General features: G+C 36.3%; 1 protein-coding gene across 4 annotated transcripts in view; it reads right to left on the bottom strand.

Annotated features, from left to right (window-relative positions):
- Window positions 1-26,871, bottom strand: part of COL28A1 (collagen type XXVIII alpha 1 chain) — a 233,162-nt gene that overhangs the window by 114,027 nt on the left and 92,264 nt on the right. For all 4 annotated transcript variants that reach the window (XM_071215161.1, XM_071215162.1, XM_071215160.1 and 1 more), the window contains 4 exons: window positions 17,370-17,438; window positions 16,103-16,171; window positions 6,680-6,748; window positions 4,062-4,130 (listed from right to left, as the gene is read on the bottom strand). In XM_071215161.1, coding sequence (XP_071071262.1) covers window positions 4,062-4,130; window positions 6,680-6,748; window positions 16,103-16,171; window positions 17,370-17,438 — 276 coding nt within the window. The remainder of the gene's footprint in view (window positions 1-4,061; window positions 4,131-6,679; window positions 6,749-16,102; window positions 16,172-17,369; window positions 17,439-26,871) is intronic.

Below are 26,871 nucleotides of genomic sequence, written 5' to 3'. Positions count from 1 at the left end.
TATTTCTGAGGTTTGGGAAAGAATCTAGTTATTGACTGAGAAGTCTGAAAGAGAAGCAAGATTTAAGTCACATCAGGAGCTCAAGTGTGGACATGTTAAGTTTGAGATGTTTAAACTAGATATCATAGTGGAGATATAAGGAGGTAGGAGAGGTCTGGGCTGAAGACATCGCTCAGGGAGGTCTCAGGCTATAGATGGTGTTTCAAGGCCTGAGTGAGTGAGTTTAACAGGCAGACTGGGAAGAGAGAAGGTCCAAAAACTGAGCCCTTTGGGCTCTCCAATGATTAGAGGTCAGGAAGAGGAAGAAGAACCAGAAGAAGAGACTGAGAAGAAGGGGCCAAAGAGAGAGGAGGAAAACCAGCCAAGTGTGGTATCCTGGAACCCAAGTCAAGAGAGTATTCCAAGCAGGTGAGGGATCAGTCTGTCAAATGCTACTGATAGGCCAAAAAAGTTGACATCTGAGAATCCATCACTGGATTTAGCAACATGGAGAAGTACGCTCATTTCAATGGCAATTGTCTTTAGACTACATCAGGATGGGCAAACTTTTCCTAGAACAGTTTGATAGTAGATTTTAGGCTCAGGGGCAGAAAGTCTCTTTTGCAACTATTCATTGCTGCTTTTATAGTGCAAAAGCAGCCATAGATAACAGGTAAACAAATGGTGTGGTTGTGTTCTAATAAAATTTTATTTACAAAACAAGAAGCCAGCCTTATAGCTTGCCAACCCCTGGCCTAAATAAATATGTTATTATGAATAAGAGTGTATCATTACATCAGACTTTAGGGAATTTGAAAGTTTGTTGAAACTTTCACTAATACTGCCCTAGAATATGGTTCCATGTGTCTCAATCCCTAGTCTAAATAAACGCCATGCAAAGAAAATGAGAATGGAGTCAAGTTCTGATTCAGAACTGGATTGGTTGTTCTCTATCAGAACTTGATTGCTTTTTATGTGGCAGTTGCTATACTAAATGTTTTTCATGGTTTTATGTGGCAGTTGCTATACTGTTTTTCACATTTTTTTCTCATTTAATCTTCACAACAACCCTCTAAAATAGGCATCCCCATTTTTCCAGATAAGACCCTTCTCAATTAGAGGTAGGTAGGCATCACCATCCCAGAATCCTCAGGATGGGGGAATGAATAATGGCCTAGAGGAACTTACTTTTTTCTACTATAGACTTAAAGTGATTCTAGCAGCAGAAGAATTTTTATCACTGACGTGGAGGCAGTGGCCACCAGAGGTTCTGAGGGGAAGGAGAGGTGAAAAATAGGTGTAATATGGGGACTTTTTTGGGACATTGGACTTGTTCTGAATGACAATGCAATGACAGATACAGGCCATTATATATTTTGTCATAACTTACAAAATTGTAGGGGAGACAGTTTAAACTATAATGTAAACTTCCACACTTAGTGGCAATGCTCCAATATGTGTACATCAATTGTAACAAATGCACCACACTAATGAGGGATGTTGTTAATATGAGAAAGAGTGGGAGGGGTAAATAGTGGGGCATATGGGAATCCCCTATATTTTTGTCATCTATGTCAATGATGTCATCTAAGTATTTTTTAAAAAAATTTTTAAATAAAATAAAATAAATGTAAGTATCTTTAAAAATTTTTAAGAAAATAAAATAATCTAGATATCTTTACATTTTTTAATAAAATAAAATTTAATTTAAAAAAAAACAACTGTTAGAGGGCAGAGGCAAGATTCAAGATCACTCTCTCTGACTCCAGACCCCAACTCATGAGCACCAGTCTTCAAAAATTCCGTAAGCACAGTAGAGAGATTCCAGTGTTATTTACCTTTAAGTATCTGTCTCAGAACTACTTCCTTTTTTGGTACTAATTATATGTATTTGAGAGCCCTTACCATAGGGGTATTTATCTTATCACCTGAATCACAGAAACCAAAGTTTCTGGACCTAAAGTTAAAGAGAAAAGGATCAGAAAGGAAGAACAAAAAAGGGAAGAGGAGGGAAGGTGGTGTTGAGTTGGTAAGGGAATAGCAGAATAAAAGCTCTGTACTTTCTATGTGATAATGACTCAATAGTTCCATGTGTTTTCTTAGCATGAGCTCCAGGTGAAAAAACACAAACTCCATGTTACAACAGTTGAAAAAGTTAATTACCAAACTCGCAAAACAATGGTTCTGTTGTACACAGTTCTCACTGCTCCAAAGGGAGAAAGAAAGAGCATTTTTTCAGGTTCCTAAGCTCTCCAAAGAACCTAACATGATCCTTTCACTGTTTTTTGTTAACATCAATTTTTACATTTCAAATCCCAATCTAACAACAATGTTTGAGCATGTGTGGTAGTCACTTTTATGTTTCCATTTGTTTATTACCTAAAATTCTATTAATTATACCTTCCTTATCTATATAACACACACACAAAAAAGAACCAAGGAAAAAATGATAAATCAACTAAACGATCTGGCAGATATGCTCTAGCAGATATGATACATGTTTGTTTGTGTGTGTAAATTATCTACCAGTCCCCAGAAATCCAATATTCTAGTACTTGGAAAAGTGTACAGCATAGCCTAGGCACTCCAATATTTGTTGAAAGAGTGAGTGTTTCAAATAAACGAATTTTCCAGATAATTTACACTAAAACAAAAATGTTTTTAGTATAACCATTTTGAAAGGAATATTTCCTTTCAAAATTATAAAATTATGAACTAACCATTATGTATTAAAGTTCCTATTTTTTGAGTATTTTAGAATTGTAGCTACAACTAGAAGTGAGCTGTTTGAACCAAGAATTATATGACCTCTAAATTTTATGTAACTCACTATTTGCCACTATTTCTACTATTTAAATACAGATACCCAGAAAAGACAACTAGTCAATAAAAGGAGTATGCAATTCAAAATTGAAACCTAACACCTAGATGAATCATAAATATCAATTCTAATTCTAATATAATATATAATGTAAAGATAGGTTTAGAGTTTGGCATATAAATGACTCCAAGTCAATATGAGGTCTTTGTTTTTCACACATTTCTATGCCTCCTCCCCCTCTGGCAGCTGTCACTTGCCACTACTCTCTAGGGCTTTATTACCCTCTGGTAGCTTCTATCACCAGCCTCATTTTACCCCTCCTTCTTCCCAGTCTGAGCATAATCTGTAGTTATTTTAAAGAAAACAAGTAAATAGTGAGAAAGAGAAAGGCAGACCCTAAGAGCTAGGCCATGGCATTCTCTTGCTGAACATAAACAATTTCACTGAAGACCAGTATCAGACAGTGCCACTCTGTGACCATGAGGAACTAAAACATAAGCAAGATCACACTGTAATAATATCTGGGCACAGACAAAAACAAGAAACACCTCTCCTCAATAAGATTCATAAAAATATTCAAACATAAAATTACCCCTCACTTCTTAAGCCTCCAGTTCAGAGCCAACCCCTGCTTCCTTGAACCCATCCGCAAATTATCTAACAGAAGCTCAAATCCTGTAAGTATTATCTTACATCCTCTTATTGAACTACTGCTGGTTTCCCATAGTATGTGGTCTCCCTTACTGCAATGAGTCAAAAACCCCAACTTTGTTCCACTACAGGTGTGTTCCTATTGGTTCTTGCTAGAGGACATCAACACTATTTTTCTTAAATGAGTTCCCTTTTGGGAACCCCATTTTAAGGCAATATTTTTGAGTGAGGTTCTAAGGATACGTATATGCTCCTATAATGGAATCAAGTCAATATTTTTGTAACAACTATTTTCTTTACTAAGAAGAGGTCTCTTTTGTAAATGCCTGGCTTCAAAGCAGCTTTGCTGATGGTTTAGGTCACTGGAAGTCAGAAACCAAATAAGTGAGACATTACTATAAATATACATGATGGGTTTCTTAGATCATAATTCATCCTGCATAGTAATAATATACCTAATATACCTAATAAATACTCTGAATTTATAATCAACCAGACACCCATATGACATGGTTGTCATGCTGCATACAGTTCATAAATGTAGTATACATACATAAAGAGCAATGACAGAAAGTGTTATTGGCGTTTTTTCTGTTTATACCCTATATACCTTGTCTCCTTTGATTGACAGGCCTTGTAATCCTTGTGGGCCAATTGGTCCCTCAGAACCTTTTTCACCCTGAAAGTACATGGAAAGGATATCAGTGTGCTACTAAAAATCAGGATTTTAAAACAGTTTACCTTATATTATAATTACTACAAATTATGCTTTAAACCTACTTCTTTAAGCATCCAAACTCACTGTTCATTGCAAATGGATAATTCTGACTCCAGGATTTGTAATTTTCAAAAAACATTAGTTAAAACATTCTTGAACAAGAAGGAATCTGTCTAAGCAGCACACATATGTATCATCAATGAAGTTGGAAAAAATCTAACCAGAAATACCTAGAAATAATGGACCTAATTAATCACATAGTACGAAGTAACTGAATCAATCTTCCCTTTCCTCAATATTGCTGAAACTGGATTCATCACACAGTGAAAATTTGTCTCTCGTATTAGTATGTGAACTAATACCTGCTAAGACTGAATTATTTATTTAAGTGTTTTTTTAATTCAAATTTAGAAATATTTATTGAAAATTTAGGTTTAAAATAATTCATGGAAAACCTTTTGGATATGCTTCAATAGTAACACAAGCTACATAAACAGCTCTGATATTAATATAAAGTCAATGAAGTCATAACACTTTAGGCATTTGTATTAAAAATAAACCATGTAATCAGAAATGGCATTCACTTTATGAATTTATCAGAAACAGAAAAATCAAAGATCATTTTCTAGAAACTTAGGAAACAGGAAAATTTACCTATCCATGCCTTCAAAGCCATAATTTATTCATTTTTTCCCTACATCATTGCAAGCAGCAGCAAGTAGCACAAATAAAGAACTCCCATTGTCTGGCTGACTGGGGAAAAAAGTATTCTGAATGAAGGGTTCTTGATTATTACCACAGAGTATAATCACATTCACTATACCCTGAAATAACACCAAATATACAATGCATTCTTTCTTTGATGAGATGGAAGGCAATGCAGTGCCCTTGGGTTATTATAAACAAGAGCAAATCATTATATCTTACTTTACACAATATCAGAGTATGTTGAAACTGTCCCTAAGACATGCCCTGGAATATGCTTCATTCATTTCTCATTTGTTTCTTTATCTTTAAAGTAAAAAAAAAAAAAAAACACAGATTATAAAGAGAAGAAAGGAATAGTTCTGGCTATTTGAAATTTCCAGATTTTTTAAGCTACACATAAATAGAAATTTAATATATGACAAAAAAAATCAGGAAACTATTTATAGCAAAACTTTCTGAAATGTAGTGACAAAGTGCTGTCCTCTGTCTTCCAATAGTGATACTTTGGTTAACCAAACACAGTAGTAATATCTCCCTTCCCCAGCATATTTCCATTGATTACGACAAATGAAAATTTGTGTTTTAAAAATTCAACCTAGCAGTCACTCACAATATTGTATGAATTATTTCTTGTGGTTAACTGCTTTCCCTCTATCTGTAATTCAGTTTTCTCATAAGTAATTGAGTATTAGTTATGGTGGAGAAAGCCTAGAAGGAATAAGATGCAATTTTTGAGCATGAGGTCTTACTGAGGAAGTAAAATTTGGGTGACCTTGCTGAATAATTGAAGTGGGAAGTCTTAGACACTTGCAAAGCAACATGTGGTCCCATGGGCAGTGTGTGTGGATGCATGTATGTGTTTTGGGGAAGGCTTTAGAAAAGAAGGAAGAAGGACTCCAAAGATTTTCTTCATTTACTCTGAAATTTGTTCATGCTACCCAAAATATCTTGGAAAATTGTCTCCTGTGTGGCCTTTGGTAAATGTGCCATTGGTTGTGGGTAAACAGCCTAAACCAGAGGTCAGCAAACTACAGCTATGGGCCCAATCCAGCCCACTTAAATAAATTTTTATTGGAACCCAGCTACATTCATTTGTGTATTATTTACGGTTGCTTTCATGCTATAACAGCAGAGTTATGTAGTTGCAGGAAACATATGACTTGTGAAGACTAAAATATTTATTATCTGGCCTTTTACAGAAAGTTTGCCAGCCCCTGGTCTAGAGAAACTTGAGCTCCAAGACTTATAAGGGAGAAGCAGTGGAAAAGCTTAAATTCTCAAGTAAAAGTTTGGCCTTTGATAACATTCTGCTCCTAATGGTAAATTCCAGTTCCCTCTTTCACCCATATTTCCTTTTTATTATATCAGTGGCAATAGTATTACAACTTGATTTATTAGACTGTTTCTTATCTTTGGTTCACAAAACAAAGCTGTGCATAAAGCTTTTGCTATAGCTACACTCAATATCTTAACTTCTGGATATAAAATTGTTATTTATCACAGAGGCTTTCATGACTACAAAATACTTCTAGAAATTTTCTAATTTCATGACTGGTAATTACATGAGGGGGAAGTCTGTTGATTACTTATTTATAATCTCAAATGTATATAATTGGTTAACTTAGCAACTGTGAATTTCATTGCATTTGCATGTTAAGGAAAATGTAGATACTCCTTCATTTTAGTAAGGCAAAGATGGTCAGGAAAATACCTGATGTCTAATAATTGGCAGGGACACATTTTTAAAATTTGCAGCTCATAAACAAGCAGGACAACGCTCTCTTTCCTAGTGCAGAAGTCACCTTTGGTCCTGGGACTCCTTCTCCTGGTAAGCCCCTCTCTCCTGGTGCTCCTTCAGGACCACGGGGACCCTGGGAAGGGTAGGAGGGAGTTCAGTGTGGGAAAGGAGAAGGAAGGGGAGGTGAAGGAAAGAGAAGGCAAAAGAGGGGAAGAGAGAGAAATGGTCATATTTCAGTTCACAAGGACTTGGCAATGATAGAGTCCTATTTTAGTTACTCGTGAGCATCCTTCTGTTGGCTCCATACTGTATCAGTGGGATTGGGGACTGGTTCTATGTGACTGGCACAGATATTCTGGTATCCTCAAATAAGAGGAAAATGGCAAACATAATGTTTCTCAGAAAGGATTAAGAAATAAACCCTGTGAAGAAAGCCTGAAAGTCTGGGATTGTGTGACCTGGAGAGGAATGCAGAGTGTCTTAATAATTTAATTATCAGGGAAGCCATGGGAAGAAATCAATGTATAGCTGTTTTAAGGTATTGGATGCTATTTACATGCATTTTAATTTCTGATCTGACAAGCTTGGACTAATACCTGAATTCTTTCAAGAATTAATTGAATCCACTGGAGGTTTAGGAACAAAGAGAAATCTTGATATAATCCTCATTAAGGGGAAACATGATTTTTTAAGTAATTCTTATAATAATTGGTCAAAAAGACACTTGGAAAGAAGATGATTTCTCATGTAAGTAAAGAAAAACAAGACAGTTTCAGACCTTGAAGTGGACTGGCAGAAAACAAAACAAATTAGAAAAAAACTATCAAAGTGCAATCGCAAGATTTTCATTAAAACCAGGAATTTTAAAGGTTACAAATTTTCCTTCCTTTTCTTCATAGCCAGAAGACTAGAAAAATAGAAAAGGGACTTAATAAGAATTTTAGAAACACAAACTGGAACTTTTCTTCTAAGGGATCTAAATAGATAATTAGGCAGGTGTGAATGCTTTGGGGAGGTGGCAGAGACTATCTCTGCTCAGGCCAGCGATCCCATGGCCTCCCTGAGCCCTCAGCCCTGTTTGCAAGCCCAGAGAGGCCACACAAGCACCTGGTGAGCAGGGATCTCTTCCTGGTTTCCCAAGGAAACAGGAAAGAACACAAACTGACAAGTACCCTGGGAGTGGAGAAGAGCCCCCAGGACGGCTGTCTTAGCCACCTGCACATGCACACCTCCTCTGGCTTCCCCAAAACTCCTCCCCACCCCAATGTCAACCCTGCAAAATGTTTACTTTTTATTGTTTTTTTTTAAATATAATTTTGTAAATGTTCCATAGAAATACTATTATTCCTAGTCAAATATAGATATTGTAATATGAAAAAATAATAATAATAATTAGGTTTTGCTTGCCAGGGAGGTAAACCTGTGATGGAACAAGGTCTATCAAGTAGTCCATAAGCACCAAAGGCAGCACACTGCAGAATACTGGATGATCTTGTTACTGAGCAAGTGTGGGTTTTTCTGTCCAATGTGCTTCAAATGACCTATTCCTGAGACATCAGATTTTCAAAGACAGTCTTTATTACTAGCACATAGCAAGGAGATCAGATGGCCTATGGGCCTAAGGGGAGGGTAGAGTGGTTATTACCATCTCAAGAGCAAGTAGATTATGGAATAATCATAAACAAGGGTGAGATGAGTCTAGCCAGTTTCACTAATTTCAGCTATTAACTTTTGAATATTCTATAATATACATGAAAAGTAAGGAAAAAAAAGCATTTATATAATGATTCAGTAATCATAATTATTTGTTAATTCTTAACCCTCACTTACAATCTTTGGCTTTGGGTACAGTAATCCATTGATTTCAGATATGCTTTCTGCTCAAGCATGGAACCAGATTTGGGATTCAGAACTTGTTCGTCAATGACTGGTCATGATTATGGATTCAGAAGAAAGAAATCTAACTTTATCCCAGTGTTTGATTTTTTTTTTTTTTTGCCTTTCCCTAATATTATTTAAAAGAGAGTTTTCCTTAGTATTTATTCATAGCCAATTGAGGAAAGATTTTAATTTTTAGCATAATTAAGAGGAAAAGTTAACATTTAATTTGAATAAAAGTTAAATCTCTATGTTTATAAGAAGCTTAGCTTTTAAGACTCCAAGAATTTAATCAAAGTGCTAATATCTATGACAGCGTACTCCAATGACAGAACAACTGCCTAGGAGAAAAATAAATATCAATATGAATGCCAGATTAAAAACTAAATAGACAAGTGCCAAGCTAAAAATCAGATACTTCAACAAAGAAAATATTGACAAATTATTCTTCTTCCCTAATGATATAACAATGGAAAATGAACAAAAGAAGAATTTTTTCCAGTTCGTTCCAATTTTTCATTCATTCAACAATTATACCCAGTAGGCACTGTACTGGGTTCTAGGAACAGCAGACAGACATGCTCTCTGCTCTCATGGAGTTTACAATTTTGCAAGATAGTTAAAGCAGACTTTGGTGTCATATTGACTGGGGTTCAAGTCCCAGCTCTGCTACATATTAGCAGTGTGGGCTTAAACAAGTAATTTAATCTCTCGAAAGTTCATCACCCTCATCAGAATGGTGATAATCATAGTTATCTATCTCAACTACAAAGGCCAATATATGATTAATTCAGGTAGATTTAAAGCACATACATACAAGAAAACAATTCCTAACAAGTAAAAATCAGCAAACATAAATGCCCTGAAGAACTTCAGAATATGATACAGCCTAAAAATAATAAATGAAGAAAAAGAAAGTGGGGGAGGGGGAGAGTATACTTGAAATACTTGGTGGCTTAAAGGAAAAAGGTAGAAACTACAGGAAGCAAAGAGAACAGTATAGTAAAAAGAAACAAGCAGATTTTTAAAAACTTCAAGAAATTTACAAACATTCACTGAATCAGAAATACAATGGATGAGTTAAAGGACATTTTATAACAAGATGAAGATAAATCTTTGGCTATAAACTAGATTTTAGGAAACTATCAAATGCAACCAATTGAGGTTTTAAGAAATGGTAAAACATGAAAGAAAAAAAATACAAGATATTTTAATAAATATCTAATAGGACTTCTAAATAAATAGAATGTGGAAAGAAAATATTTAAAAAGCTAATAGCTAAGAATATTCAAAAATTGTTGAAACCTCAGATTGATTAAATACATTTCCCTGAAACAGTACAAATGGAAATATAAACATACTTATGTACATTATGACTCTGTAAGAATCAAAATGATAAGAAAAAAAAATTGCACATGTAGCCTGAGATAAAATATAAATTACTAAGAATGATAATCAAACTGACTGCAGATATCTCAACTGGAATAATGAATGTCGGTAGTGAATGGAATTAATACTTAATGCAGATTTCTATACCAGCTAACCTATTATACAGAATACAAAATAAAGACATTTTCACCCAAAGACTGAAAGAGTTTATTTCTAACATACTGTCAATAAAAACAAACTTACAAAAGTACTTCTTGAATAAAGAAGTTAACCAAAAAGGAAAAAAGGAAATTTTGAGAAGTCAGGGTGAGCCAAGAAATGTGTAAATACAACTAAACAAATACTGACTGAAAAAACTACTACAACAACAATAATAATAAGTAACTTGGTGATATTAAAACAAAGGTATGGGAAGCAGCTGTGGCTCAATCAGTTGAGCTCTCGTCTACCACATAGGAGGCCCTGGGTTCGCATCCTGGGACCTCCTCGTGAAGGCAGCCTCACCTGTGGGCTGTAGAAAGCCACCTGGCCCACAGGTACCACAGAGTGCCTCCTAGCCTGCAAGTGCTGCGGAGAGCCAATTCAGCAAGGTGATGCAACAAAAAAAGGGAGACAAGCAAAAACACAGAAGAGAGCACGGCAAACAGACACAGAGAGGAGAGAGCAAACAGACACAGAGAGACAGCAAGCAAGCCACAAGTGGGGAGAGGAAATTAAATAAATAAATACAGACACAGAAGAACGCACAGCAAATGGACACAGAGAGCAGACAGCACACACAAAAAGCCACAAGGGGGGGATTAAGAAAAAGAAAAAAGGTAACACTAAGTAAAAAAGACTAATACTCTGAAAGTGGAAGAGAGAAGATTGGAGTAAAATCCTATTATAGTCACATATTTTTCATGAGTGCGTGGCAATATTGATGACATTTCAAACTTGTAATACATGTAAAAATCAGGAACCAATGAAAAGTAGAAATAGAAAATACAACTCCAAGCATATATATTTTAATAGTATATATATATATTTTTTAATCTGATACATTCACATTCTATTAGCAGAAAAATATATACAAAAATGTATATATTTGGAGTTGCACGTTTTATTTCTTTTTGTTTTTAGTGTGTGTAGGTGTGTATGTGGGGGGTATATCATGCAAATATTAGACAACAAAAAGATGAAATTAATACAAGTATCAATTAGTATCAGATGAAATTGACTTTAAGTCAAAAAGTGAATACATAGTGATAAAAGGAACAAATCACTAGGACAATATAACAATTTTGAACTGGCATATACCAAATATGAAGTAAAAATTGAAAGAAATAAAAATAAAAATTGACAAATTTGAAACCAGAGTAGGAAATTTCAACTTTCATTTCCCAATAATTTATAGAGCAAGCCTATAAACAATTGCTAAGAAGAAAAGCACAATTTAAAAGCTTGATCTAAAAAAAACAAACATACAATTAACACTGCTGTTAACCTCTTAGAGCAGGGCAAAATATGGCCTATTTTTCTACTGCCCAGGAGTGAAGAATGGTTTTTAATTGTATAAAGTGTGGTCAAAAAGGAAGAAAAAAAGAAAAATAGGAGGAGGAGAAAGAGAATATACAAAAGAGACCATATGTGGCCTGCAAGGTCTAAAATATTTACTATCTGGTCCTTTACAGAAAAATTTGCGGGTTACTGCCTTAGATAATAACTATTTTTTCCAAATACACTTAGGAAATTTACAAAAAGTAACCACATCTTAGACCACATAATAAGCATTATCAGGAAGCGGATATGGCTCAAGCAACTGGGCTCCTGTCTACAATATGGGGGGTTCCAGGCTCAGTTCCCTGGGTCTCCTGGTGAAGGCAAGCTGACACGCACCACAAGCAGACACAAGATAACACAACAAAAAATAGACACAGAGGAAAGACGATGGGAGACACAACAAACCAGGGAGCTGAGGTGCCTCAAGTGATTGAGTACTTCTCTCCAGTGTCTGAGGTCCAAGGATTGGTTCCCAGTGCCTCCTAAAGACAAGAAGAGAAGACAAGCAGACACAGAAGAATGCACAGCGAAATGGGCACAAAGAGCAGACAGCAAGTGCAAGGGAGCAGATGTGGCTCAAGTGGTTGAGTGCCTGCTTCCCACATGGGATGTCTAGGTTCAGTCCCCAGTTCCTCCAGAAACAAACAAACAAACAAAAAAACAAATAACAAGGAAACAAATGAAAAAATCAACTCAGGAGAGCCGAAGTGGCTCAGTGATTGAGCACCAGCTTCCCACATATTAGGTCTAGGGTTCAATTCCTGGCCCCATTACCTCAAAAAAAACAAAAAACAGAAAAAGAATTTAAACCAAGAACAACTAAGTCAACCTAAGAAAAGATAAAAGAAGAACATAGTAACTATAAAAACAGAAATTAATAAAATAAATACAAAGAAACAATCAGAAGGTTGAACAAAACCAAATCCTGAACCTGCAAAAAACAGACAAAACCCTGGACAGACTTATAAAGAAAATAAAGGGGGAGGGTGCAAATAATCAATATTAAAAATGTAAAATGTAACATGGTCACTGTTAGAATGTTTTGTTTTGTTTTGTTTTTGTTTTGCTTTTAAAGGTTTATTTATTTATTTATTTCTCTCACCAAGCACTCCCCCCCCCCCCCATTGTCTGCTCTCTTGTGTCCATTCGCTGTGTGTTCTGTGTCCTCTTGCATTCTTGGCACCACCAGGAATCTTTGTCTCTCTTTTCGTTGTGTCATCTTGCTGCGTCAGCTCTCTGTGTGCGGCGCCACTCCTGGGTGGGCTGAGCTTTTTTTTGCATGGGGTGGCTCTCCTTGCAGGGCACACTCCTTGCATGTGGGACACCCCTACGCAGGGGCATCCCTGTGTGGCATGGCACTCCTTGCGCACAGCAGCACTGTGCGTGGGCCAGCTCACCAAACAGGCCAGGAGGCCCTGGGTTCGAACCCTGGACCTCCTACATTGTAGGCTGACTCTCTATCAGTTGAGCCACATCTACTTCCCACTGTAGAATGTTTTAATCATAAAAAAACTTACATGAGAAACTTCAAATCAAAAAATTTTTACTTTTCAACGTGAAAGTCAGTAGCCACATGTGGTTAGAGTGCTTGAAATATAGGTAGTATAAATTAAAATGTGCTGTAAGTATAAAGGACACACTGGATTTTGAAGCCTTAATATGAAAAAAGAACATAAAATATATTAATAAATTTATATTGATTACATATGAAATAATATTTTGATATACTGGGTTAAATAAAACATATTAAATGTAATCACACCTATTTCTTTTTACTTTTCTTAATGTGACTACCAAAAGATTTTCAAAGACCTATGTGGCTCATATATTTCTATTGGAGAGCAATGTCTTAGACAAAATGGGGAATTTCCTAGAAAAATATGGCTTACCAAAACTGACTCACCAAGAATTAAAAACATGAATAGACCTATGACAATCAAATAAATTGAATCATTTGCTAGAAATCTACTGCCACCACCAACCCAAAAAAGGCCTAAACAGGTTTATAGACAAATACTTCCAGAAATTCAAGAAACAGATAATCCAAACATTTAGCACACTTTCCAGGAAATCTTAAAAGAAGGAATGTTAATAAACTTATTTTGTGAGGCAAATAAAATCTCAATAATCAAATTGGTTAGAGACAGTAGAAAAAAGGAAAATTATAGGCATTGCCATTTATACACAGAGATTATATATACATATAAAAATAATTGGACCATGGTGAAAGGTTTGAAAGAGAATACCCAAGAGAAATTAACAACTGTTCCTGAGACATAGTCATTGCAGCACTCTTTGTAATAGTAAAGAACTGTAAGCAACTTACCATTTTCTTAAGGAGGCTTATGTTCTAAATTCATGAGGAATATTAGCCTGTAGTTTTCTTCTGATGTATTGCCACTGTCTGGTTTTGGTATCAGGGCAAAACTGACCTTATAAAATGATTTGGTAAGTGATCCTCCCTCTTCTATTTTCTGGAAGAAACTGTATAGCTTTACCATATCCATTATTTTTTGTTTGTTTTTTAAAGAAAAGCTAAAGCAAATGTGGCCAAATATTAAGATTTGTCTACCTAAAGGAGGTTTGCTAAATTATTCTGTGCTTTTCAGTATACTTAAAATATTTCCTTAATTGAAAAGAAAAACATTTTAAGAATTAGAATGTCCCCATATTACACCTATCCTTCCCTAGTATCCCTCAGGACCTCTGGTGGCCATTGCCTTTATATCAATGATAAGAGTTTTCCCATTGCTAGAATAGTAATAAGTCTGTAGAAGAGTAATATGGGGGCATTTCCGGGACATTGGAATTGTCCTGCATGACATTGCAATGATGGACACAGGTCGTTATATATTTTGTCATAACCTACAAAATTACACAGGACAGAGTATAAGCTATAACGTAAACTATAGTTCATGGTTAGTAGCAACGCTTCAATATGTGTTCATCAGTTGAGTAACAAATATGCCACACTAAGAAGGATGTTGTTAATGGGGGAAAGCATGGGAAGGGGAGGGAGTGGGGCATCTGGGAATTCCTTATATTTTTTATGTAACATTTGTACAATCTAAAACATCTTTAAAAATAAAAAGAATAATTTAAAAAGAACTAGAATGAATAAGTGAAACTCAATCTTAAATCTTTTGCTGAATTTGGAAAGTGTAAATAATAACAAAGCACAACATTCAATCTGAACAAGATAAGCATCAATTTATATTAAAAAGTTGAAAGTTGCAACTATTTACCAGATATTTTCAGAATTTTTACTCCATGTTTCCTCTGAAAATTATAGAACTAGAGAGAACTCAATGTTTTAATTTGATAAAAGTTAAAATCAAGACTATGGTATATTGAAGATCTCACAAATGATTTGCAATTTTCTCATAGAGACATGGAGTCCATTTCCCCTCTGCTCAAATCTGGCCTGACTCTAGGACTCATTTTAGCCAATTTCATGACAGAAGTAATGCTGCATAACTCTGAGGCTGAGCCTGAAGAGACCTGTGGCTACTTGAGTTCCATACTCCATCTTGGAACCCAGCAGCCACACTGAAGAAGTCCAAAAAGTCACATGCAGAGGTGCATGTGAAGAAGAACTGAGGTTCCTCGGGCAGGAGCCCCAACTGAGCACCCAGCCAACAGCTAGTACCAACTGCCAGCCATGTGAGTGATATCATTTTTTAGCATTCCAGCCATTCCAATGCCCCAGCCAGTATCTGTTTTGTGGTACTATGCAATCAACTCACAGAATCATGAGAAATAATAAATTTCTGTTGCTCCAAGACACTAAATCTTGAGAAAGTTTGTTACACAGCAATACATAACCAAAACAAGTACCCAAAGAAGTTAGTAATTTGCTTTAAGGTCACTACCTAGTTAGTGGAAATTTAGACTAGACCACTGACCTATGGATAATTGACAGTGGAGTTTTTCCCCCCTCTATGCAATGCTTTCTTTTTTTAAATTAGTGCATCTAGATTTTATGATAAGCCTAATCCTCAAACAATATGTTGTCATTTCACTCAGATCACAGCAAGGAAGCACATATTTCTGCTAATATTTATATGTGAGGACCTATACAATGCAAAACCAAATGGAGAAATCAACTATTTCACAATCAGTTATTTTTATTTGTATGTCAACAAATCAGCTACAGTTCTTTTCTAGGAGAAAAATTATTGCTTGAAAAGTTAAGAAGTTTCTTATACTAGAATTGCCATGTTTTATTCCTTTCCTCTCCAGTTCTGTTTTGATAGAAACATATTTTTCTTTTTTTCCCCAACAATAATATATTTCAAAGCTCCATAAGGTAGAAGCTAATCATCAACCCTAGCTTTAGAGTATATTCATGAATTAGGTAATGAGCAAGATCCTCATTCCCAGTTTTTTTCTCATATTTACAAGAAAGGCAATAACAAAATACAGAAATTAGGCCTGAATCTAATCTCTTATCTCCTAGGAAATTTTGCACATGAGAACACTTTTCTTCTTGGGTAAGTCAATTAATCTTTTGGTTGTCAGTAAAAAAGAGATAATAGTACAAATCATGTATATTTAGCTCTCTTTCAAGTGTGGTGAAAAATAAAGTGGCTTAATTTAACTATTTATTCCAAGCAGAAAGAGCACCCAAAATATATATTTGTCCTTTTTGTTCTATCTAATATTTATTGGGACTTACTGGCTGTCCTGGCTCACCAACTCCAATAGGTCCAGGAGCTCCTGTTCTTCCTTCTTGGCCTCTTTCTCCCTAAGACAAAAAACAATAGAATGAAAGTTTGAGTTTTTAAATGAAGAAATCCTAAAATTTATATGTAAAAAAGAAAAAAATTGTCGAATTTTAAAAATCACTCAAGCACACTACTACTCAACACACAAGAGAAAATAGGTTAAGACAAAATAAACAGCACAAGATACTATGGGAATTTCAACGAAGATAAATAGCAAAATAGTCAGGCTTTTCATATTCATAAGATAAACTCTAGAGGGGTTGAAACCATAAAAATTTAAGTGAATTTAACTGTAAAAGTATTAAACAGTCCATCATCTCTTCTTCTCTAAATGCAATACAGTGCTTTCAGCTTCCACAAAGTACTAAGTAGTCATTGGCAGGATGGACAGTGTGGCAATTCACTTTGGTTACTGAGATGGTCAAGCTAACAATGTCTGTGCTTCTCCCTGTCGCCTACCACCAGCCTGGAAAGCTGCCCCTTTCTCATCATGTTTCTGTTTCACTTCCCCTCTCCTTAAGCTCTGTTTCACACTCCTCCGGATCCCTTCTCCAATAATTCTGCCAAAATAAACTCCATCTTCCCTTAAGTCTCAATGTGTTTATTGTCAAAATGCCATACATGTCAACACTTGATTACCTTCAAAGTGCACTGTTTGATACTGTTCTCTATTTTCATTCTGTACCAAAATTTTATTGTCCCAACAACACAGAAAATCCATTTAAAATAGGCACTTCTGCTCTATTACATGCTGGGTGATGTAGAGCACCGTAAGGTGTTGGCTGTTCTAGCCAGTCTTAGTTCCCTACAAGCTATTTCGTTAACACCTATTTACTTGGTCCTTCTGGGTTGCCTCCTTGTCCTTATTTCACACGAGCACGGTGGAAATTAAGGTATTGCATGTCCCAATAACGTTTTTCCATGTTTACACTTCAAGTATATGAAATCTCAACATAACCATATATACATTGGCAAGAGGGTGGGTAGATGGAGGCAAGCAAGTTTTTCATTTCAACAGGCTGAGAAATTATATTGCTTATTCTTTGTGGTAACTGACCCTTACCAGGGCATTGCAGTATCCAAGCATTCAAACTGTATCTTTGGCAGGCAGTCTCCTTATGTATACGAGGGTTTGGCTGAGTAGAGTTCCTACCAGAGCTCCCCTGGACCTAAATAAATTCAATAGCCAACAATGGCCAAAGAGACAAGTATCTTTACCTTCATCCCTTGATGTCCAAGTCCAGGTGGTCCTGGAGGACCAGAAACACCAGGAAGACCAGGCTCACCCTAGAAAAAGAAACAGTTATATGTTAGGTCAACTCGATAGAATGTGTGTGTGTGTACTCACTTTTTATTTATGAAATTTAGATATTATCTTAATGGGAAATTATAATTTTTACGGTTAATTGGCTTTTTAATTAGAGAAGTTGTAGGTTTACAGAAAAGTCATGTATAGAATATATAAAATATAGAGTTTCCATATACTACCCTATTATTAACACATTTCACTAGTGTGGGATATTTGTTACAATTCATGAAAGAACGTTTTTGTAATTCTATTAACTATAGTCCATCATTTACAATAGGGTTCACTGTGTTGTACAGTCCTATTTTTTAAATTTTAAATCAATTTTATTGATACATATTAATAAAGCATACAGTCTTTCCAAAGTGTATAATCAATGGTATTTGGTATAATCACATATTTGTGCATTCATCACTTCAATCATTATTATTTTTATTATTCTAATAATAATAAAGCAGACAAACAAAAAAACCTTATCACCTCTCAATCTCTGCTTCCCCCTTTTTAAAATTTTTTATTCAAGAAACATACATCAACCTAATATTTCCCCCTTTTTAATACATTCATATATATATTTCAGTGCTGGTAAGTACATTCACAATGTTGTGCTGCCATCACCACCATCCATTACCAAAACATTGCAATCAACCCAAGGAGAAACTCTGTACAAATCAAGCATTAACTTCCCATTCCCTACCCTCACCCCAGGCCTGGCAACCTATGACCCAGATTCTGAGTCTATGAATTTGCATCTTCTACGTGTTTTATATCAGTGAGATCAGACAATATTTGTCCTTTTGTATCTGTCTTAATTCACTCAACATGGTGCCCTCAAGTTTCATCCATGTTGTTGCATGTATCATAACTTCTTTCCTTTTTAGGCCTGAATAATATTCCATTGTATGTATATATGTATGTATGTATTACATACATTTTATTTATCCTAATAACTCTCCTTATAGTTGAGAGAAACAAGGGAAATGAGGAAACCTAGGACATAGTCTTTGCCCTCAATTGTCTACACTTCAATCAGCAAGATAAAGTAGATCCAGGGTGACATCCACTAGGCATGATAAGCTCGACCTATAGGGCTCACAATTCTTTTCGGGGTCCACAAAAATATTTCAATTTTAATTTTTGTATCAGAGTAAAATAAACATAATAATAATGAACATGTAATAATGAATCCAGCCTGGACTTTATTTGTCTTTATACCTACTCAGTTGTAAATATATTTTTAAATATTTTTTATGGAGGAAGGGGCCTACAAAAGGATCCACAAAGCCTCCACAAAAGTCATAACACAGTCCTCACTCATTTACTCGACAAATCTTTAAGTGCTTTAAGCAGACATATTTTGTTTCCTATCCTATGACCTTTTCCCTCCTCTCTCCTTCCCTGCTAATAGAACTCTAATCTGTTCAGGTAAATTGGTAAATATTCCTTGTCTCAGAGAATATAGGATGAATGACAGGTGGTTGAAAGCAAGATTGGAATCTCATTTCCCTTTGCCATTGATTGTATAGGTGATCGTGTGGCTTAGTTCTGACAAATGCAATGTGAGGGACCATACTTGTGTGAAGTGGGGACGATATATAATTTTACCAACCATCTTAATTTGCTTGAGCTTCCATTTTATCCAGGGAATTACAAGAAGAAATGGAGGCTACCTGAAGCAGCCTGACATACCAATGATCCTTTGCGGTGCTGATAAAGACCCCTGCGCCTGCTCAAAAAGAGCAACTGTAACAAACTAATCAATTGAGGCTAGCGAGTCTCCTCATCTTCACCAGATGGCCACAATCTTGCACCAACATCCTGCTTGTACAGTTTGCTGATTAATAGACTGGGATCCAAGAATATCCTGCCCCTGGCAACTCACGCCCCCCTCACAACCCACATCTCCCTCGCCCCTCCCCAATTCTCCACACACTCCCTTTATCTCAAGTAACCATATAAGCCGCTTTCCCACCTCAGCCTTTTGAGCAGAAACCTCTTTTGGTGCTGTTCGGCATAATGTTACCTTAGCTCAGAACACTTGACTATGCCCTTTTAAAAGTCTGTCCATTTTCTTTTCAGTGCAACAATGGATACAAAGGAGAAATCTTTTGGCCTCTGCCACTTCTTTCCTGTGTGGGACACTATGTGATGCATGGAGATGAGACTGTAAGGCAACAAGCTCTAGGATGACACATCGACAGCTGAAGATGGTAACACAGAAAAAATGTAAAAGAACCTGTTTCCTTGATAACATCTCTGAGTTGCTCATTCATTTCTGGGTGACCTAGTTTCAAACGTTCTTTTAAGTCAGTAAGGGTTCTTACAGTTCAAGCCACTGTTAGTCAAGATTTCTGTTAATTGAAGTCAGAAGCATTTCTGATTATGACAGCCTACTATGCTGCAGGCCCATCTCAAAATTGGGATATTATAGAACTAGGCAAGACCATTGCATCAAACCCCTAAATTTCAGTGGTGAGGAACAGGAGTACCAGAGAAGTTACTTGGCCTGCCCAAACTCACGTCTCAGTATTACCCAGAGAGATGGCTCTTCAGTTCTCTCCAGCTTCTGGCCCTGTGGCATGATGACAGGGGGATAGAGAGTACTATTGATAGTAATTGTTTTATTTTAAATGCTAACTTTTTATGATTATAAAAATAATGCATCTTCACTGTAGAAAATTTATTATATATTATATATAAAAGCACACATATAAAAAACTACTGTAACTACAGTTAATTTCTTGTGTTTCCTTCCAGTCTTTTTTCTATATACACCTGTACCTTTAATTTGTGTTAAGGAAGATTTCTGAATACTCTGTGACAACAAATGTGTACTATTTAAAATTTTGTTCAACTTGGAATTTTTCTTTTTAGTCTTGTACTAACAGTAAAATGAACAGGAAGATAAGACCAGTCCTCCTCCAGATCGATGGGAATAAAGGCATTTTCACTAATGTTAAAGTCTCAAATCACTCTAGAGGTTTGTGGTTTGGGAGAGGGCACCTGGTAACTAGAGCAGAGTTCTGTGAACAGAGCAGTCATCACTTTAAAGAAGTTTGTTGAATTGGACCAGTCACAATGGGGAAAGAGACGGGACAAAAAGAAAAGACAAATTCAAATCAGTTCCTCTGAAAGATATTTCCAGCTTCAAAATTAATCAAATCAAAGGACTGCCTCAAAATCAGTTGATTATCAGTGTTTATGGTGCTTTGGATATTTAAATGGATTGAATTCAAATGTACCTACCCTTCATTCTTTTGACTACAAGTCAATCTGGCATATAAAAATAACCTGAATTTTGCCCTTTAAAATTCTAAGGTTATACATAATTTTCTATGTAAATTAAATTTGCTGGAGCAGACAGGTAATACCATTCTTATGTTCCATGTTCCCGCGCATGGAATTTCTCTCTCTTTGAAAATCAGACATAAAAGTTTTCCTTAAATTTAAAGTTGCTTTCTTAATCTCAAAGTTTGAGTGCTAGAGAACATTAAATTTCCAAGAGATTCCAAATTTTCACCTCTAAGAACCTTTTCCTTGCAACCTGCTGTGCTCTCCACTCAAGTTGGAATTTCCTTGCCAGTTACACTGCATTGTGTGACTGTTTCCATCACTCAATAAATGAATACCAAGTACTTTTATGTGAAAGGCAGTGAAGTAAATTCAGAAAAGGTTAAGACCTGATCTCTAAACTTAAGGAGCTAAAATATACCACAAAATAATAATAATAATAATAATAATAATAAAGGTCCTAAGGATATGTATTCTTTTCCTGTACCCTTTATATGTAGCTTTGAATCCATAATGGGTGGGAAGACTTTTAAATTCTATATTTGGTGGAGAATCAGAGGTTTTTGTGTAGTTGAGGCTCTGCCTTACTTAAAACAGATTGGGAAGAAGGTTTTCTCTATCTACAGTCCGGACATTGGTTCAGTTGTTATCTTGAAAAGTACGACTCAGGAGAATCAAGAGGAGAAACAATCATCTTACTCTAGAGCCCATGAGCCCTCTTCAGCCTTTTTTAAGCACCAATAGTAACTGAGCTATATCTTAAAATTGCTTTTTCAAGGGGAATCATAGGGACCTGTAAATTACAGAGGGACTGCTTTCTCTTCCCTGAACATAGCCCTGAACAATATAGCTTCACATTTAACTTGCTTAAATTCATTTCTCAGGAGCCAGGCTCCTCAATGTATGACCCACAGACCAGTGTTGTCCTACATGAATTGTTCGTTCCCTCCCCTTCTCCCCTGCCCTTTCTCCTTTCTTACAAAGATTCCACGGTAGTAAAGAAGCTGATCCTGATGGAGAAATATATCTGGGGGAGGCAGAACAGAGAGAAGAGGCATACTCTGCTTGGGATGATTTTCTGGGAATCCACCAAGGTCACAGTGTCCTGGTAAGACTCCAGCCCTGACTGATCTTCCTGCCCCAACCTCCACCAACACACACACACACACACACACACACACAGACTGAAGGTTCATGGTACCACTGATTACTCCCCTACTTGACTCTCTCCAATGGTCAGAGCCATACACCAAGGGCGGGGTGTAACAAAGAGGCCTGGGTTAAAGTGGATTGCCCCAGAAGGGGTCTGGTTTTTTGATCTTTTTTGATGGGTGTAAACGTGTGTGAATGTGAGTATGAGCATGTGGAGGGCAGGAGGAGGCTAGGAAGGCTACTGTGGCCATCCTCAGAAATTAAGGCCCTCGGCCTGTGTCCTCAGGGGGAAGGAAGTCAATGTTTAATAAAGCCTACTGTTTCCAAGTGCTGTTTTATATTTTATATACACTACCTCATTTACTCTTTTAACAACTCTTGGAAATAGATATTATTTTTCCATTTTATGGTCTAGGAATATAATCTCCATTTTTTTAATTTATTTTTCAGCATGCATGGAAACACAGAGAGAACAAAAAAACAAAAACATGACTTTGTAGTCAGTCTAGATTTGAATCCTGGCTCTATAACTCACTAAAAATTTGAGCTTTTGCACGTACCCCACAAGCAAAATGAGAATAATTATATCTCTCTTGTGGGGTGCTTTAAAGGATTCAAGATAATATCCGTAAAACATTTATGTCATAACTAATCACACAGTGAGTGCTTAATATGTGTAAATTCATTATTCACCAGCTTTTATTGAGCACCAACCTGGAATTACATACTATGTTTTATAATTATAGAGATAAATTAAATTGCACTTGCACTTTGTAGAAAGTTATAATCCAGCTAGTGAGACAGATGAATATAAAACAAAATACAAAGTACAAGAATTAGTTTTAACAAAGCTATTGACAGAACATTTGAGAACTCAGAGGAGAAATGTTTAATTCTGCCCTCAGAAATCTGGAAAGTTTCAGAATAGAGGAAATATTTGATCTGAACAAAGAAGTAGGAATCATATCTAATTAGGTAGAAAAGGAGAAGAAGGGATGTTCAGGAGGAGGAAACAGTGTGAGGTAAAAAATGATGCAAAATGTTCTGGAAACAGTGAGCTATGGGTCTGAGTGACCAAGAACGAGGACACAACAATATCGCTGCCTGGAGAAGCACGGCTCAACAGAAATATACAATGATACATGTGTATTTCATTTTTTAGCAGCCATATTAAAAAAAGTAAAAATAAATAAGTGAAATTAAATTTAATAATATATTTTACTTAACCCAGTATTAAATATTATCACTTTAAAATATAATCAAGGAACTCTCAGTGGTTGAGCACCTGCTTCATATGTACAAGGACAGGGGTTCAATCCCCAGTACTCCATACATATATAATCAATATTTTCAAAGTCTTGGTACATTTTACATTCTTTCTTCATACTACATGTTTAGAATCCAATGGTATTTCACACTTACAAGCACATCTCAGTTTGGACTAGCGACATTCCAAGTGCTCAAAAGCCACATGTGGTGATCTTATTGGGCAGGAAAGGCTTCGAATGATTAGTGAAGCTGCTGGAGGTTCAGGTCAGAATTGTAGAGAAGATCAAGATTTAAGTGGGGTGGGAGTACACAGAGGCATTTTGGGAAAGACAGAGGCAGAGAAAATGAAATGGGAACTGACAAAGGTATTGTAAACAAGTTAGGAAGAAGAGAGTATCAAAGGGAACTCTTCATCATATTCTTACCCCTCCAGAGCCAGTCATCCTCCAGTATTCTTTCTTATGAGATGAGAAGGGTACTCTCGTCCCTCACGGCTCAGCCAGAAAGAAAGTCATTCTTGACAGCTCCTACTCCCTCCCTCACCATGTGTAATTCATCACAATATGCTTTCAGCATCTCTCAGAGCCATCCACCACTCCAATCTTCTATCAGACCCTTAGAGTACACACCAAATTACTATTGTCTCTTTCTTGGACTATGACAAAGTCCTTAGTACTCCATCTCCATCCATTAGAGAGCCTTCTAATTTTTTCCTCCATGGCTGCCAGAAATATCTTTTAAAATGCAAATGTGAAATGTCATTCCTTGAGTAAAATCCTTCAGGGCCCTTCTTTTTGCTCTTAGGATAATGATAGAGCTCCTTACAAGACTTGCAAAACCCTGTGTGGTGTGGCCCTGTGGCCTCTCTCATCAGTCACTTCTTCACTGGCTGCTCTAGCATCATTTGTCTTTGTTGAGTTCCTTGAACTTACCATCCTTCCCTCCCTCTTACCACAGGATCATATTTTTCCCTCTGTCTGGGATACTTTTAGCTCCCTCTTTTTCTAGTTAATTCTTACTTTGGATCTTATTTTAAGCAAAGTGGTAGAGGCTTGTCTGATCAGGTCAAATCCCTATTCCAGGCACTGATAGCACCATTTTCCTCTTTTTTTTGAGCATTCACTACAGTTGCAAGTTTGCATTTCCTAGTGTGTTAATTTGTCTTTCCCCCAGACCATGAGGATGATGCCATGGGACTTTACTCATCTTTACATTCTCAGTGCTTAGCTAATTACTGTCATTCAATCAGCCCTCCATGAGTCAAATATTTACTGAACAGAGATGAAGGAGTAGGAGCTGTGTTAGCTGCTGGAATTGAACAAAACAGGAAACCTGGTCTAGTTAAGAGAGTGGGAATCTCACAACAATCCCCTGGAGTTCCCCTTGGCTCATTTGGGTTTTCAACCAGGAACAACTATATATAAATTAGTATAGTAACATCAGCACCTATTACATACCTTCTCCTACACAACCACACAGACACACACAACCAATTTTTTTTCAGCTAATGGAGTAATGAAAGCACAATAGATGGCCTAAGGTTCCCTTAAGCTCAGCTCAAGAGAGTATTGACATTGACATTCTTCATTCCTGGCACTGGTTCTAGCCAAGATCCACATCCTTTCTTTCCCCAAGACATAGACAATAAATAATGGATGAGAGCTCAGGAATCTTTGAATTGCATGAAGACAGACATTTTCCTGATTTTAAATAATACAATTATGAACAATTTAATCATACCTTGGGCTCTTTTTAACATTAGAAAGATCTTTTAGAAACTCCTTTTAATTATTTCCCAGGTATGTCTAGAGCCAACTTTAATATATTAAGTCCTGTGGCAAATAGTCTCAGCTGTTCCAAAGGGAAGAAAATGTTGAATGAGATTGTGTAGGTGCAGAACGGTACAAGCATGCCAGGATGCATTCTCAGCTACAACTCAGTGGCCTGATGACTATACACAGGGTCTTGAGAGAAAAGTCAAGAAAAGCCTCTACTTCAAAGTACAAAGAGTGGGAGAAGGAATATCAAATACTTGCCAAATCAAGCTCTATTTTAGTACCTAATTTCTCTTGTTTCAGAGGACGTGTTCTGTAATTTTAAAAAGTCTCTTTTTTCTTGTAATGCATATTAGGCTAGACTTAGTCTATATTAGTATAAAGAGAGTTTTCAAAATGCTTAACTGCTGAATAATAATCCCAACACATATACACTTACAATGTGACAAGCGCGTCTAAGCACTTTCCATATATTAACGCATTTAATCTTCTCAACAACTCTAAGAGGTAAGTCCTATTTTTAACCCATTAAACAGGTCAGAAACCTGAGGCACAGGCACAGTGATTTGCCCAAATCACACAGCTAATAAAATGTAGGACTGAGTGTCAGCCCCAGCAGTCTGAGTCGAGTCTGTGTTCTCAACCTCTATGCCAAACTGCTTCTTGGGACTTCTCAATTCCTTTCTTAAGGTATTAAAAAATCGTTTGATTACGATCTAAATTTGCAACTTTGTTACTGGATGAAAAACATGAAAGTCATATAATTAAAACCCACCCAAGTTGAAGATCCATCATATGAAGTTAAAGAGCCCCCAATAAAAAATGTAAGCCAAGAAGAGGAAATATTACTTTTGCAAATTGATCTACATGCCATTTCAGGCACAAATTCTACCTGGATCAGTGTTGTCACTGAATTAGTGGTAAAGGTGATATAAATTATAATTGGCAGTATTGTGATCACACAATGTGACTCTATGCATAAACTAGTTATTAAACTGCACTCAGTTTGGAACCACCATTATTTTAAATCTCCAATTAAAAACTTTTTGAGTACCATCTTCTTAGGTAAGAGAAAAAGGCCAAAGTCCACATACTTTACCTATTTGTGCTTTCCAAAGAAGAAAAAAAACCATAACAAATTGAAAAATGTAATGAAAACTGTAATTGTACCAGATTTAAATAACTCTTAACAACTCACTTCCTAGACTATTATTAGTTTAAACATAGTTATTAGGTCCATTGAAATTGACAATATTTAACCATGTTTGACCTACAAAAATGGCAATCTCATATGGCTCAATCCAATAGGACAGTCATGTTTCATCATATATAATAAAGTCTACGGAATTGTGTGCTATTTCCCCTAAAAGGAAAAACCAGTCCAGCAGTAGGGACTTTGAGCATAATCACAGCTCCAGAGGATACGGTCTGGGCTCCTACAGTCCAAAATGAATAGCTGGAAATATTCAGGTGGTCTCTCCCCATAAACAAGAGACCTAGAACATCAATTAATGAGAAGAAACGGGCTGATATAACAGTGTGATATGTGTCTTAACTTAATCATTAGAATAAATTTAATTTTCCCTGTTGTAATGTTGCTACTTAAAATAATAAAGGACTGATGTAATAAGCAAGAAGTTGGCATCTCTCTTGAGATATGGCAGTGGCTGACTCTGTTCCACATTAGTGCTCAGTTTGGCTGGGCATGTGGGTTAGACCCAGCAACTTTATGGGAAATGTTGGCAGTATTTTGGATTCTCTGGTTCATCAGGGCTTTCTCCTTGGCAAGTCTCTAAACACACACACACACCATAGCATACCCCATCTGCTGAGATACATGTATCAGAGTTTGGGGAATGGAAATCATCTACCTTGAAACACTGGCTGACATCCCACATGTTCTGGCAGCCACTTCAAGTTGTCACTA

Source organism: Dasypus novemcinctus, chromosome 5, assembly GCF_030445035.2.
Source record: "Dasypus novemcinctus isolate mDasNov1 chromosome 5, mDasNov1.1.hap2, whole genome shotgun sequence".
NCBI classification, from domain to species: Eukaryota; Metazoa; Chordata; class Mammalia; order Cingulata; family Dasypodidae; genus Dasypus; species Dasypus novemcinctus.
This window is presented reverse-complemented; position numbering and strand designations above follow the sequence as displayed.